The sequence below is a fragment of the Anabrus simplex genome, chromosome 2, assembly GCF_040414725.1.
Source record: "Anabrus simplex isolate iqAnaSimp1 chromosome 2, ASM4041472v1, whole genome shotgun sequence".
Classification (NCBI taxonomy): domain Eukaryota; kingdom Metazoa; phylum Arthropoda; class Insecta; order Orthoptera; family Tettigoniidae; genus Anabrus; species Anabrus simplex.
Window position 1 is genome coordinate 627,973,883 of NC_090266.1, and position 16,184 is coordinate 627,990,066.

General features: G+C 39.1%; 1 protein-coding gene across 1 annotated transcript in view; it reads left to right on the forward strand.

The window, feature by feature from the left end:
• P5CDh1 (delta-1-Pyrroline-5-carboxylate dehydrogenase 1) overlaps positions 1-16,184 on the forward strand; it is a 241,063-nt gene that overhangs the window by 137,798 nt on the left and 87,081 nt on the right. The window contains exons 8-9 of the mRNA XM_067141060.2: positions 14,142-14,364; positions 14,455-14,633. Coding sequence (XP_066997161.1) covers positions 14,142-14,364; positions 14,455-14,633 — 402 coding nt within the window. The remainder of the gene's footprint in view (positions 1-14,141; positions 14,365-14,454; positions 14,634-16,184) is intronic.

Genomic DNA, 16,184 nt, shown 5'->3' on the forward strand with positions numbered 1-16,184 from the left:
TCAAACGGCCAAGAAACTTGCATTTCAAACATCCAGCAGTAAGTAAATTAATTTAGGCTTTACAAATTCACACAATATTACACTTCTATTGAAATCTCACTCACTTCATTCATTTTGGCTTACAGACTTTACCAGCCTTAAAAAAGGAAAGGAACCACCACAGTCTTACGGCATTTGATGGGAGAAAACTCCAGAAGTTAGGCCAGAACTGAATCACACATATATTCCATAATTTAACACGTATCAAGCTTATATTGATCCATTTCACAATTATAGGAAAGTGCTGTTATTTACAAATGGAACCTATAAAGATCAACATTCGACATATATAAAAAAAGGCAAATTATGGAAATATAACGCAAGAATCAAGGCCAACACGTTTCAGTGTCACTAAACACACTGACTATATTAATAGACATTCAAGTGTTTCTGAAACTTCTGTAGTAAATGATAAGCATTCAATTTAATAGACATTTGTTTTATACAATACATAATCAACATAATATGAAACTTGTAATTTTATGCAAGAAGGAACTGACATTTAATCATTGGATTTAAAAGCCAACCATACACGGCATATTTAAACATTATCAATATCTGATGTTATATAAGACAAATTGTTATAATATTTTACCACACAACAACGCAAGATCCAAGCAATAAGTATTTTAGACTTTAAAGTACTATGATTAGACTTTAAAATACATTAGTGTGTTTATGTAAAAATATTTTATAGAGGTCAACACGCATTTATATTTTGCCTAAAATAATATCACTCCAGCAATAAGGTATAAAGATGTAACATGATATTTTATTGCAATTATCACGCAAGCTTTATTTATCAAATTTTACTGATAGTCTATTCACGATCGTACATAAGTATAAAAGGGATTCGATTCAACAGAATAAGCAACAATACCTAAGATAGATGCTTAATCAACCCAAGGATGCATTCTGTCAGCCCAAGGGCATGTATATAATAGACAAAGTTTTGTAATTTTAGTTTTTAATTTTAACACAACGCTTAGAAATTTGTAAGTTTTTAGGATAAGTTTTCACTGAAAATTATGAAACAATATATCATGAAGGTCTTTCAGAGGTATAAGATAGAAATGCAAATGTGATTCTGATATAGCTGAGGATGACCTATGAAGGGTCGAAACCGGTCCTAGATTGTAATACTTTACAAGAAAATAAATGTATTGATTAGGTGGAATTTTTCTTTCCTTTTATGAAGATTGACGTCCATGTTACAGCGGTTGGAGGTATGTGTAAACCGTTCGTTCAAAGCAGCCTTGAAACAGTTGTATACCCAGTGGGTGGGGCTGACAATCGTGCAGTGACTCCAACTGGTCATATGAAGCGCCCAGAAGTTCAACTGCTTTGCTCATGGGTAAAGACTGCGTGGGATCATACATCGGGTGACCTCGTCCGGAAAAGTTTCCAGAAGTGCAGTATTTTTAATGCTATGGATGGCAGCAAAGACTGCGTGTGGGGAAACTGATGGTCAAAGTGATCGTGAAAGTTCCGAAGTTGGAACTTCTGATGATGATGATGATGATGAAGTGTTTACTATCATTCTGTGATTGATAACTTTTTCTGCACACGTTTTCAAGTGTATTTTTTATATTATTTCAAGGACACTTAAAAACTGTCTGAAACTATTTTAAATTTGTGAAACGTACATAGTAAAATGACATTCTTGTTCTATAGCAAATATTGTAAATACATTTGAATAAAACTTTTTTTTTAATGTTGTCCTTTAGAAATATAGGGCACGGGTCTTATGCAGGAGCGGGTGGTACTTGGGATTATATGGTATTTTAGCAAAATCGGGAAAGATATCAGCATTGTCTATTGATATATGATGACTGCTGTCAGACCTTTCTCTGTTGTACAGTACAGCATTGAAATATTCTCAGTCTGTACTTTAGATGAACCATTCAGAAAACTCATGCAGAGTGATATTTCCATAATGCTGAACACACGCATAGTGGCTCTGTAAAAAATAAAAAAGCTTGTCATGACATAAAATGTTCAGAATTAAATTTGAAGTATGTTTTGTTTGAAACATATTAAAGTTCATGGTTTTCAAAATATTAGCAAAACTCAATTTCAACCTTCACCATGTCCTCTTTGTTATTTGAATATCATAACGCCATTCAGACCAGCATATAAGTTAACACAATTTTAAAATGTATTCAGAGTTTTGTAAAAGTATGTCCTGGAGTTTTCACATGATACTTGTGTGTGGTGATAAAAATAATGGAAACACCTGAACAAACGTGATTAATATGGTGTTGGGCAGCTTTAGCTTGTTGTACAGCTGTGATTCATTGTGGAATGGATACATACAACTTCAGTTGTATCCAGAGGTATTTTGTATTTCGTACTATTCATCATGCAGTACAGCATTCAGTTCCATCACCGATGATGAGGGAGACAATTTCCACCAGGCTCTCTGTTCTAAAATGGGCCACAGATATTCAATAATATCAAAGTAGAGCCCTTGCTGGCAAGATGTAGTGTTTACAATGCGCTATGTCTCCTGGTATGGGCTAGAGCAATTTGTTACTTTCATTGACCCATCTTAGTCTCATCCTTGGCTTTGACAATATGAAAGCAACAGAGGTATAAGCGATGCTAGTAATACCATTCCTTATGCAGCCAGTCCCTGTTATGAACGGTGTGAAAATATCGCTCATAGTGTCGGTTGGTGCGTGCGTTTCAGTGGGCTTGGCAGACTGATATGCAATAGCAACTTCTGGCTCGGTGAAGAAAGCAACGGGAAACTACCTCACTCCTCATTTCCCACCATGCCTCTTCAGTGACGCCTAGGATGTCTATGATAGCTTTTGGTGGAGCTGTGGGGGATCAAACCAGCCTTCGGACTGAATACCCAACATACACAACACCATATCAAAGTAGTGATTGGGCAGGCCAGGGGAGGTGTTGGAAGTTCATCCACGTGTTAATCAAACTATAACTGTGAGGTTCTTCAGTCTGTTGAAACTAAATCACAATAAAATAAATTTAGAATATACCTGAATTAGCAAATATTTAGTAACAGATTATACCTGAAAAATACTGTTAATCTGTTATTAAATGTTTTCTTTTTTTAGGTACAGTAGAAGTCTGTTATAGCGAGAATTCACAACAGTGGAAAATTTACTCGCTATAGCGGATTGTCGTTATATCCGATTTTTGTATAAAAGTCGGAAAACTCCCAAACACATTAAAATCGGTATGAAACGGCAATCTGTTTGTTCAAAACGTGCGTTTCCGTGGATGATATCCACTTTACGGCTTACTTGTTTATTTTTCAAAATCCGATACTACGTGAAGGTGTATGTTTAATTTCATTCTGAAAAATTACAGTGCCGAATCCTTCAAAAAATTTAGATCAGGCTCAAAAAGTGCTTTGTAAAATCATATGAATGCCTTTGTTGTACAGAACGGCTTTTAAGACTATCTTTAGACACCGAATATTGGCTTTTGTTATGTCGTCGCATTTTTTTGCGGCTGCACAATTATTCTTTATTTCCGCAGGTTTAATAACTATTAACTTAAAATTGGCATGATAATACCGAAGAGAACCCGTTGAACATTTGCCAGCAATACCTGTTCCATACATCTCTACAATATGGCGATCCGTCAGGAAAATACTCTTGCTGTCTATAAAACTGTTACGGTATTTTACTCAGCATCAGATATAACCGGCTCCTGCTACATGCACGTCTCGCTTGCCGTGTTCGGCCAACTTCAGCGGCTAGCGATGTATAGGCCTAGTCGCGGACGTTGAATGTCAACGAACGAGTTTATTCCGCCACGGTATGGCCATTCCGCCCTTGCATTTTTCGTGCACATGCCTCAGACTTTCATCTTCAACTTCTTTAAAGCGTCCTTGTTGCGGACCTCTGAATGGATTTTTGGTACAGTACCAATTTTTTTTTAGCTATCTTTGTCTTCACGCTGATGCCAAATATTGGCTTTAGCTAGGCCTATGCCATATTTTCTTGTGGCTGCACAATTATTCTACATTTCTGAGTGTTTAATAACCTTTAATATCATAATATCGATGAGAACCTGTTGAAAATTTGTCGGCAATACCTGTTCCATGTATCTTTACGGCTATCCATCACAGAAATATTCTTGCTGTCTATGAAACTTAATTTTACTAAGAGTCAGGTACAGTAGACGCGTTATAACACTGCCACTGAGTAGCCATGGCCTTTCTGTAAGAATTCGAAGGCTTACATGTTTTGATGCCATTCTGCAGATTTGAGAAACGATTTTGTAGAGGCTAACAGAATGTCATTCTATCTTCACTATTTCCCAAGATCCAGTGACTTTACACACAGGCACTGTACAACCGGTTGTCACGACTAGCGATGTGAAGGTGTTCATGTTCCCTATGGGAATCAACATCTATATCAGTATAATAAAAAGGCGGTCGTATGTTGTCAACGAATTTTGTGTGTGCGTGCGGGGGTGAAAAGAAGCAGCGTTGTTACCGTGGGAGTTGCCAGTGGTATTCATTACTGTTAGGCCGCGAATGCAAGACGACCCTTGATTTTTTGCGTGAGATACTGAGGGGAAAAAGCATCGTCGTGGATTCGGAGAAATACAGTTATCACTCCAGAGTTTTCTTCTTCAAATGGCGTCACCTAACCTAACTGTATGTGTGCCATGAAAACATATTTGAAATGCATGTAGAGAAATGAGTTATCCTCGCTAAAAATTTACATGTGAATAGCCTTTGCAAAATTGTAACTAGATGCGAGAAAATATGAACTACATCGTGAAATCAGTGATGTACTCTGCCATATCTTGAGGTGTATCACATTCTTACTTAATTTCAGTATATAACATTAAAATTAAGAGATTGTGTACTTCAGCCATTATTTTTAATGAGTTAACAACTGCTATCAGCCATGTTATTTACGCATTTATTACAAAAACTTGTTATCCTCTTTCATTTTGAATTTTCTTTAGAGAACAGCAGTCGTTGGGTATTACTAATTGACTCCAACATTGACTTCGAATGTCGACGAGAGAGCTCACAAATCCACATAGTGAGAAAATTATACCGTACCAAAAATGATCATTCGCATTTTGTGGCGAACGTTTCAGTTTCCTTATTCAAACCGTCACTCCTATCCTAACTTAACCGTACTATACATATGATGTTAACATACTTCAAGCGCCAGTAGAGAAATAACCTTCTCGCTATAAATTTACATAATATTCTTTCCGTAATTTAACCAGATGCGAGAAAATGTAAATTAACTTGTGAAATCAATTATGCACTCTTTTACTTAATTGCAGTATTTAGCATTTAAATTAAGTGATCGTGTAGTCAGCCTTCATTTTTAACGAGTTAAGAACTGTTATTGAACACGTTATTTATGCATTTATTATGAAAATATGTTCTCTTTCATTTCAAATTTTTTTTACGGAACAGCAGTTGATGGGTTTTACTAATAGACTCAGGCTTCGCCTTTGAATGTTGACGAGAGAACTTGCTAGTAGACATAGGGAGGAAACAATACCGAAGACAAACGAATGCAACATAATCGCTGGGGGTGCATAAATATCCGTAACGGAAAAAATAGCGTGTGCTTAATCACTCGTAATAACGGATGCATCAGTGATAGGGCTCTCGCTGTAACCAAAGGGTAATACACAGTTTAATATAGGAATTTTGAAAGGACAGCACAACATTGTCAGTATAACGGGGTTCTCGTTATATGCCGTACTCGCTATATCGTACTTTTACTGTATTTTGTCAGTTTATGTTCTCGTGATTTAGTTATAACTGACTGAAGAACCTCAGTGTTCTAGGTTTCCTGAGTCAAAATTGGAACTAAATGGCTTTCATTATAATAAAAACAAAAGTGTTTGTCAAACCACGCCTGAACGGAGCTAACATTGTCAATTGGAGATATCATGGAACACTGTATCCTTGTTAAGTAAAAAGAATTTATTCCATAGGATGCACTTTGTCGCCTAGAATGTCCACGTAATCCATGGCCATGATTCGTCCTGTGAGAGTAAAATTAGAATCTATGGAATACTGTGAAATTTCAGCCCACACTATTACTATTTCCATGTTTAACAGAAAATAGGCAGTCTGATGCATAAACTTCTTTCGGCATTTGCCTTACATAAACCCGCATGTTCTTGGAAGCAACGTGCAAGATGATTCACTGAATCGTATTACTTTCTTCTTATCATCGTTGGTCCATTTTGTATAACCTCCACACCCTTTGCTTCATGCTGACACATTCTTGGTGATGATCAGAGGTTTAGCCTCGTCGGTAGCGGGCTACGGCGTTCGGTTTTGGCTCTCGAACCAGCCAGCTCCCTGGTTGATCCTGCCAGTAGTCATGCTTGTCTCAAAGATTAAGCCATGCATGTCTCGGTGTAAGCTAAATTAAGGTGAAACTGCGAATAGCTCATTAAATTAGTTATGGTTCCTTAGATCGTACCACTTTACTTGAATAACTGTGGTAATTCTGGAGCTAATAATGCAAACAGTCCCGACCAAAAGTGGAACATTTTTATTAGATCAAAATCAATCTGTCGGCTCACTGTATGTCATTGCATGTAATAAACTTCATTTACTGCACCTAAGACAATGGACGGATGTTTTTGACACATTTTCAACTTAAATTTTAATGGAACACAGTGCACTTTCCTAATTCATGTGTGTATATTTTATCATTGAAGTTACATGTAGCTGAATGTGTCCCAAAAGAGGGATGAAACATGTCCTTTGTTTTAACATAACTGGGTGATTTAATATATGTCTTACAGTTTCCATTGATGTACATAGGACTTTTCCTTGGAGGGGGATATGAATAATAGTAAAGTGGAACCTTGGATTGCGAGCATAATTCGTTCCGGCAACATGCTTGTAATCCAAAGCGCTCGTATATCAAAACAAGTTTTCACATAAGAAACAATTGAGAGGCGGATGATTCGTCCACAACACAAAAATATTTATTCGCATACCATTTCTAAAACAAAATATAACTTAAAACAAATTAAAATGCATATTTCCTTGCAAAAGAATCATTGTTGGTGTGAGGGAGACGAAAGATGACATAAGAAGTTACTGTGTGGCACGAATTTCACTAATGGAATCACTGCTATCTGTTGGCTCACTGGAATTGTTTTCTTTTCATGCAGCTTTAACGAGGAACCTGTCCAATGACTGTTGCTTTTGCCTGTTTTGACGATTTCACGAAAATGTGATATTGCATTGTCACTGAACTGATTCATCGCTTGCACTGCTACAGCCTTAATCGGGTGGTGTTTTTCTACAAAATTTTGCACCGTTTCCCACATTTTGCACTTCTTCTGAATCTCAGTTGAAGTGAGAGATTCCACTGACTTTTCCTCCTTCTCTTCCCCGGACAAGATCTCCATAACCTCCTCATATTGTTTGCGCTGTAGGTCCACCTTTCGTTGGTGGTCAGTTTCTGGCTGTGTTCTTCCATCAGCTCTTGCATGTTCACGTCATTCACCTCCAGCCCCATAGTCTTCCCTAAGGACACAATTTCATCGACAATCGGCTGCTTAGTGTCACCAAGAACAGTCAGGCCACAACCTTCCCCAAGCGGAATTGAGAGTTCTCTTGGTGACACCATCCCATGCTTTACCGATGATCTTCAGGCAGTTCACGATGGGGAAATGATTTCTCCCAAACTCTTGGAGAGTAAGGTTTGTTCCTTCAGTCACTTCGACGCATCGCTGAAATAGTGCTTTGGTATATAGCTTCTTGAAGTTCGAAATGAGTTGCTGTTCCATAGGCTGGTGTAGTGGAGTAGTGTTGGGATGAAGGAACTTAACCTTAACGAACTTGAGTTCCTCCAATAAGTCGGCCTAAAGGCCTGGAGGATGAGCAGTAGCATTGTCCATAACCAGCAATACTTTGAGTGGCAGATTATTTTCTGAAAGGTATTTCTTCCCTGCAGGACCAAAGATCTCCTTCATCCATTCAACAAACGAACAAGGGAGGGGAAAACGTAGGCACACGTGATGCTCGTATTGCGGAACCTCACTCTCTTATTAAGTTACAATTTATTTAAAATGTTTGCTCGTTTTGCAAAACATTCGTAGACCAAGTTACTCGCATTCCGAGGTTTCACTGTAGTAGTAGTAATAGTAACATCTACAAACCAACTATCCCCTTCTACAGGCGTGAATACGGACTGGACAACATCGAGGTTATAGGCCTCATGATCGGTGCATGAGGAACAGTTCCAAAGTTCCTCGAAGAATTCTGCTCAGGTTTCAACCTACCAGAGTTGTTAACAAAAACTGTGGTCTTCAAAGCCTTGAGGTTCATTATCCATACTGCGGAATCATTTGTATAGTCATAAACTTATACTTTGTCCTCATGGGGAACCTCCTTATGGGGGAAGTGTTTATTCTCTATGACCGAGCTCGATAGCTGCAGTCGCTTAAGTGCGGGCAGTATCCAGTAATCGGGAGATAGTGGGTTCGAGCCCCACTGTTGGCAGCCCTGAAGATGGTTTTCCGTGGTTTCCCATTTTCACACCAGGCAAATGCCGGGGCTGTACCTTAATTAAGGCCACGGCCGCTTCCTTCCACTTCCTAGGCCTTTCCTATCCCATCGTCGCCAAAGACCTATCTGTGTCGATGCGACGTAAAACAAATAGCAATATTCTCTATGAATAAATGTATATAATAATAATAATAATAATAATAATAATAATAATAATAATAATACACATATAAATTGATGTTTTTACAAATAGAAATTCTAAATAAACGTTACCATGAGCAGTTTTCATGTAAAACCAAGAGAGATACATCCAGATTTATGCATTAGGTCCCTTCTGAAGGCCCCCCCCCCCTTCCTAGTGAATTTTTTTGAACAACTTATAGCCAGGATCCTACTTGACCTTATTCTAAACTTAAATACAGTATTTCATTAAAATCCACCCATCCATTTACATGTGATGCTGTAATAGACACAGACAAATACTCAACTGAATTCAATATAGGTCATTACAATGGCATCAGTATTCTTGTCGGAATACAATACAGTATTAACTGACTGGAATGTTGCGGTTAAAAGCAATGCTGCCATATGAAATGCTCGATCAAATGAAAAATGGCACAGTTTACTTTTCACGACCAGTACTGTGCTGGCGTTCTAACGGGGCCAAGTTCCAGAGCTGGAATGACCCGGCCACTAATAACGATGAAAACTGCCATTTTCCGTTAAGTGAGGACACTCCTTTTTCCTATCAGCGCCTCAGTAGCTGGAATACTATGATGAACCGGTGCCATGTATCAGCAGTTGTCAGAAGATGTATGAACTACAGAAACAGCATGCTAGAAAAGAAAGTTACGTAACTCCCAGAATACTTTACGCCAATATTCAGGCAGGTTGTTCTACTTTGGACGCAGCCGTAATCTCATCTATCAGAAGAGTGGCATCAGAAGACACAAAGCACGTCACAACTAACAGCTGTCAATCTAATGTTATTGTTGATCCATTTTGTGGACTTTCAATACTCTAGGCATCCACATTTTCCCCATGTTTTCTTTGGACTCCGTGATATTAGGGCATCCTTCCACCTTTCATGACTCCCTCGTCTTATTCTTCAAGCGATCGTTCCTTCACTATTTTTTCTCATTTTGATAATCTTCACAATTTTCCTTGTCAGTATGGACTGATGACCACGCGGGTTTTCACCTTAAGACATTCACGACAAAAATCTCTACCATCGCCAGTTAACATGACTGAACATCATTTTCATTTTAGTGATACTCGGCTTTGATATGGACTAAGCAGTCTGTCTAAATTCATGAATACCTCTGTTATCATGGTACGGTAAAACAGCACAACACATAAATGATCGAAAATAGTATTCTCTATAACATTTTAGTAGTATTTATCGATAGGACCACTAATAACAGATATTTAAGAACTAAATTTTAGGCCCTCCCGTAAACTACCATTTCACTTTTGTTCAGCCATTTTCTCTTGATGCATGTACAGGCAGATAGAGATGACTGAAAATTAAAAATTGCATTTCCTTCTTACTGTTGACATGACCCATAGAGAAATACTATTCTTGTTTTAATTCTGAGTGATGAATAGACAAAACTCTTATGTATATAGATTGGCACTATGGTTCTGAAATATTTGGTGATCTTGATCACTGAGGATTGGTTTTTATTACCCTTCACTCATACAAGTTGTGCATTTCATCATCACATTAGATACATGCTCTCATTACATCTAACACACTAGCAGTCTTCCATGGACTTGGTCCAAGTAACCATGTTCCAGCAATCTAGCCTCATTGATAGGAAGGTTGCCTCAACTATGTCTGGTCGCTTGGGTGCACTAATTCTACACCACAGGACATACTTCAGACTAACATCCTTCACTGCACTATCTGATGCTCGTTGCACACGAATGATCAGTGTTGTCACCTCACAAAGATGCTGTGTCCTGAAACATACTTTAGGTGTTTCAAATCATTTTGATAACCATTGAACTGGTGGCCTCTAAGGGTCATCATATGACATGGAAAGGAGTCTTCTTTTTTAGGCAAATTGAATTATAATTTGCTGGGCTGATTGGCTCAGACGGTTGAGGTGCATTCTGATCCCAACTTGGCAGGTTCAAGCCTGACTCAGTCTGGTGGTATTTGAAGGTGCTCAGATAAGTCAGCCTCTTGTCGGTAGATTTACTGACATGTAAAAGAATTCCTGCGGGACAAAATTCCGGCACCTTTGGCGTCTCTGCAAACCGTAAAAGTAGTTAGTGAGACGTGAAAACCAATATCATAAATATTTTCTTTCTTTCTGAATCTGTTTATCCTCCAGGGTTGGTTTTTCTCTCTGACTCAGCGAAGGATCTCACCTCTACTGCCTTGAGGGCAGTGCCCTGGAGTGCGAGACATTTGGTCTGCAGGATACAACTGGGGAGGAGGACCAGTTCCTCACCCAGGCTGCCTCATCTGCTATGCTGAACACGTGTCTAGTGGGGAATGGGAAGATCAGAAGGGATAGATAAGACCACGGCCGCTTCCCTCACTCTTTTTAAGTTAGGTACCATCCCAGCATTTGCCTGGAGGAGAATAAGGAAACGATGGAAAACCACTTTGAAGATGCCTGAGGTGGGAATCTAACCCCCCTTGTACTCAGTTGACCTCCCGAGGCTGAGTGGACTCCGTTCTAGCCCTCTACCACTTTTCAAATTTTATGGCAGAGCTGGGAATTGAACCGGGCTTCCGGGGGTGACAGCTAATCACACCAACCACTGCGCAACAGAGGCGGATTTATAAATGTAATCAATTATAATTTTCAAAATGTACAGGCAGTCTTCAAGAGTCTTTTACAGCTGTTCATTATGATACACACAGAAGCAGATCATGTTATATAACCTGTCTCGGCGTCGCATAGTTTATACTATTCCATTCCGAAACGCGATTTTCTTGGAATGGTAACTTTCCACCCTAGCCACCCTTTCCATACCAACAGGTTCTCATCGATACTTTGCCATCAGGGGTATATGCTTCCGAAAATATTGCTAACAGGTGGTTAAATACTGCGTTTATCTTGTATATTTTGGGACGAATTTGTCAATTATTCACCTCATTGTCAGAGATATGTAAAAATCTGTGAAGGAAAATCTAATAAGGAGAGGAAGAAGAAAATGTTATTGGCTTTACGTCCCGCAGGAGTTTTTGCATGCCAGTAAATCTACTGACAAGAGGCCGATGTGTTTGAGCACCTTCAAATACCACTGGTCTGAGCCAGAATCGAACCTGCCAAGTTGAGGCCAGCGCCTCAACCGTCCAGGCCACACAGTCCGGCGAGAAAAAATCTCTTCTGTGTCATTAGCTCATAGAAAATAGGCGTAGTGAACAAGCGAATGCGAGAAATATAGTGTTTTAATTTAGGTTTCTGTACAATCCCCTGCGGCAACAGTACGGTGATAAGAAGTTTTATTTCGTCCTTATTTATTCGGACCTGGCCTTGATCTCAACTCCTTCATTTCATCTTACTAAACTTGGTTTTATGTGCGATTTCCTGCTGGGCATCTTTTGTCTGTTCAACTATGTTCTGGCATATATCGTCATAAAAAAGTAATTTAAATATTTCACTCAGTTTTGTTTTCCGTAAAATCTCTCCCTTTACGTCACGATGGAATTTTGGATCAAAGCGGGACCTCCTTTGTCCATTTTTAGTATAAGTTGACGAACTTGCACTGGTTGAATTGTAATCAGTAGTATTGTCACTGTCATAGTCGCTACTTGGACTGGAATCAAACACATGCTCTTTTACGATTGCTGAACATTCGCATTAGCTGGGCCCGAATACTGTACATTCGAGCCTGCAGTACTTATTCCAGGTATGTTCCTGTCACTTACGAATTCCCCTTCGGCAGAAGTTACTTCACTAATATCACTATTCTCCCCACTAAATTCCAACATTTCGTTTATCATAACCTGTAAATCGTCTTCCTCTAATGGTGGGGGCCAGCAATTCCTTTTAGACATTTTAGCGGAAGAAATGTAAGAAAAAGGATCGAATAGAACCCTGATCTCTGCAGTTTGTAAGGAAATCGTGAATCGTGCCTGTATTACGGATGCGTATGGTAATAAATGTTGTGTAACTCGCTGTAAAAACACACTCCAGTCGTGAAGGAAGAACTCAAGACTGGGGATAATAAATCAGGTCACAGTTCTAAAATGTCATCAGAGAGGTCTGTTCAGTATCATAATCTCTAGAAATCCCTTCTACAGCAATATTATTACATCCAAAGGACGATTAGGCGATGAGCTAAAGCTTCAGCGCGAAGCTATTAGGCCTTAGGTTTTTCTTGCCCGGACGCAAGCTGCGTTCTTTATGAGAGAGAGATGCTAGGGGCTTTACGTCGCAGCGCGCGTTCTTTATGATGCAACCCGTGGATGACACATTGGTATTGGGAGAACATAGTTGAAAAAAATCACATCAGAGGTGCAGACTCATCCAGTAAAATGCTGCTGAAAAGTAAACAAACCTCTGCAGGCAGGCAACTGAGAAAAAAGTAGTAATTTTAATCGGCGGATATATCTGCGTTCTCCACCGAGCAAGCAACTTGTAGTCACAGATCTCGCCGCATCGCCCACCGAACATGTTAATGAAGGATTGGCTCCTTCGAGTTTAAAGACTGATCGCATTGATTGGAGAATCGGTGCTTGGTCTGCTTAAACTTTCCAGTCAAATCTGATCGAAGATTGTTTTTCAATCAAACTGTGATTATTGATTCTGCAACTGAAATAGAATGATTGTCAGTCAAACCTACCTTTATTATCAGCCAAACATCAGTCAAATTTTGATTGTTTTTCCAGCAACTGGGCATAAGACATTAAATCGGAGATTAAATCCGTATTGAAAATAAGAAACTGAACAATGTGATCATGTCAACTACCACCTTACAGCTTTGCAAAAATAGCACGAAATTCGTAGAGAATTACTAGATATACAGTGATCATTCATAATGTGTTACTAAATGATCACAAGTCTCCTTTCCGTATACTGGACAAATGATGTTGATGTAGTTTGTCAAATAATGAATGAAATGTTAGACTTTACCAGCCTTTGACCTAGAGCTGCTTCTGATTGTGAATTAACCTTAAGACTTGTACAACCGGGCGAGTTGGCCGTGCGCGTAGAGGCGCGCGGCTGTGAGCTTGCATCCGGGAGATAGTAGGTTCGAATCCCACTATCGGCAGCCCTGAAAATGGTTTTCCGTGGTTTCCCATTTTCACACCAGGCAAATGCTGGGGCTGTACCTTAATTAAGGCCACGGCCGCTTCCTTCCAACTCCTAGGCCTTTCCTATCCCGTCGTCGCCATAAGACCTATCTGTGTCGGTGCGACGTTAAGTCCCTAGAAAAAAAAAAGTACTTGTACAGTGCTACCAATGGGCACATTGGTCAGCCATTCTGATAACACCGCACATGCACAGTAAGACATATATATATTTTTTAAAATTCTGATTTCTGTTTTCATGTCTGTCTTTTTGGTATATTTTTTATGTTGGTGTTTAATCTTGTGCAAGTTTCATACATTTACACTAATTGCTGTGTTTCCTATTAGGACCTTCAACACCATATGGAAGAATGTTGGGAAAAGGGTAGACCATTACAAAACATATCCCCGTCTTATTGGCGAGTGTGGTGGTAAAAATTATCATTTTATACATCCATCAGCTGATGTGGATAGTGCAGTGTACGCTACCATCAGGTCAGCGTACGAGTATGGTGGACAGAAATGCTCGGCTTGCTCACGCTTGTATGTTCCTGAATCCTTGTGGCCTAAGGTAAGTTAGTGAAGTAATGTATTGTCTTCATTGATCTTCTTGTAAAATATCTTGGAATGTAACTTGTGTGTTTTTTCCTCCCCCGTATAGATGAAAGAAATGTTGTGTTGTATAAGATCACAGCTGCAAATGGGTGACCCTTGTGATTACGAGACTTTCCTTGGTGCAGTAATTGACGAAAAGGCCTTTTTACGTATCACAAAGGAAATCGATCGAGCTACGTGTACAGATGATTTGGACGTAATCGCAGGTGGAAAATATGATAAAAGGTAATTACTTAGAATTTATATGCATGTGTTTCCTGTAGCCTGTCAAATAAGAATAGTAACTGAAGGACATTCTTATCATTTAATAAAGAAATTCTTATTGAAGGACCCTATTAACCTTTTCATTGCTGAGATAAATTCTCTTTTGTAAAAGCCCTATGCTGAATTATTTTTAATAACTTCAATACATAAAAGTCAGGAATAAGATGGGAAAAACCAGAGGGTTCTTGCCTGCTTGTCATACCGTACTTCGCGGCATAATCGTCGCCACCGCGTAATCGTCGCATCCTTTATTTTCAATACAAAAATCGGACTTTAAACCTTTAATTACATAATCGTCGCATGTCCAAATTTTGTTCACTAATCTGGTTAAAAGGTAAATGGAACTGCAACGTAAGTTGCACATGAATGCGCAATTTAAATACGTGTATGGTTTATGGGCAATTTGGCAACACAGTTACATTTGCGACATGTTGCACAACGTATAAATAAATAATACCGGTATATGTACGACGCATGGCTTACCGGTAGACAATCGGCAGTTTGACAACGTGGTCGCGAGACAGTGTACTATTTATTCACCACCTACATATTATGCTTACCGGTAGGCTATCGGCAGTTTGACAACGTGGTCGCGAGACAGTGTACTATTTATTCACCACCTACATATTATGAGTTCCCATTTGAAATACGTAAGGCTGTAAGTTATCACTTATCGGCAACGTCGCCAGGAAATACCGGCTAGGTAGCTTGAATGGACCTCGAACCAGCCCTCAGATACAGGTAAAATTCCCTGACCCGGCCGTGAATTGAACCCGAGGCCTCCGTGTAAGAGGCAAGCACGCTACCCCTACACCATGGGACCGGCTCCTGTGTTATTGCGCACGAAGTGAAATCCAAGACGATAACGCAGATTTCCACGGAATTATTCAACCGAATTATTTACGATGTCTCAGTTGTCATCGCTAGACTCTTATCTTACTACTACGTCATAAGTGTCCGGGCATGGGATGAAAACTTTTATCCAAGCAGTCAAGATAATTATTATCCAATGCTATTAAAGTTTTATTTTATAAACTCGTCAGTAATGTAATGTAAAATCATCAATAACTGGGAAGAAATATTAACCTAATTACCGTATGTTTAAAAGAAATTGAAAAAAATGAATGTTTGTTACTGACGTCTCGGAATACAGTCAACTATACAGTAGATCTACACCGCGCTAGCTAGAGCTCCGGTTTGCGAGCTTTGCGCAAGCGCAGTAGTGTGTTGCAACCAACGAGCTAAACTGATAAATTGTTGCATGCTTCCTTGCTGCCTAACAGTATTGGCTGCTCTGGAATGGACAGATCACAGATGCATTTATTTGTTTCAGATTTACGTGATTACTGTAGACATGTGTGCGTGAGAATTTAAGTTTTTAATTTGTGTTTGCAGAAATAATTTGTTTTAATAGTGAACAATTACGGAGTCATTTATATCGCAAAACATTAACGTGTGAAGAAGCATTTATAAGCGATTATGGGTAAATATAGAAACTATTCTGCGGGCTTC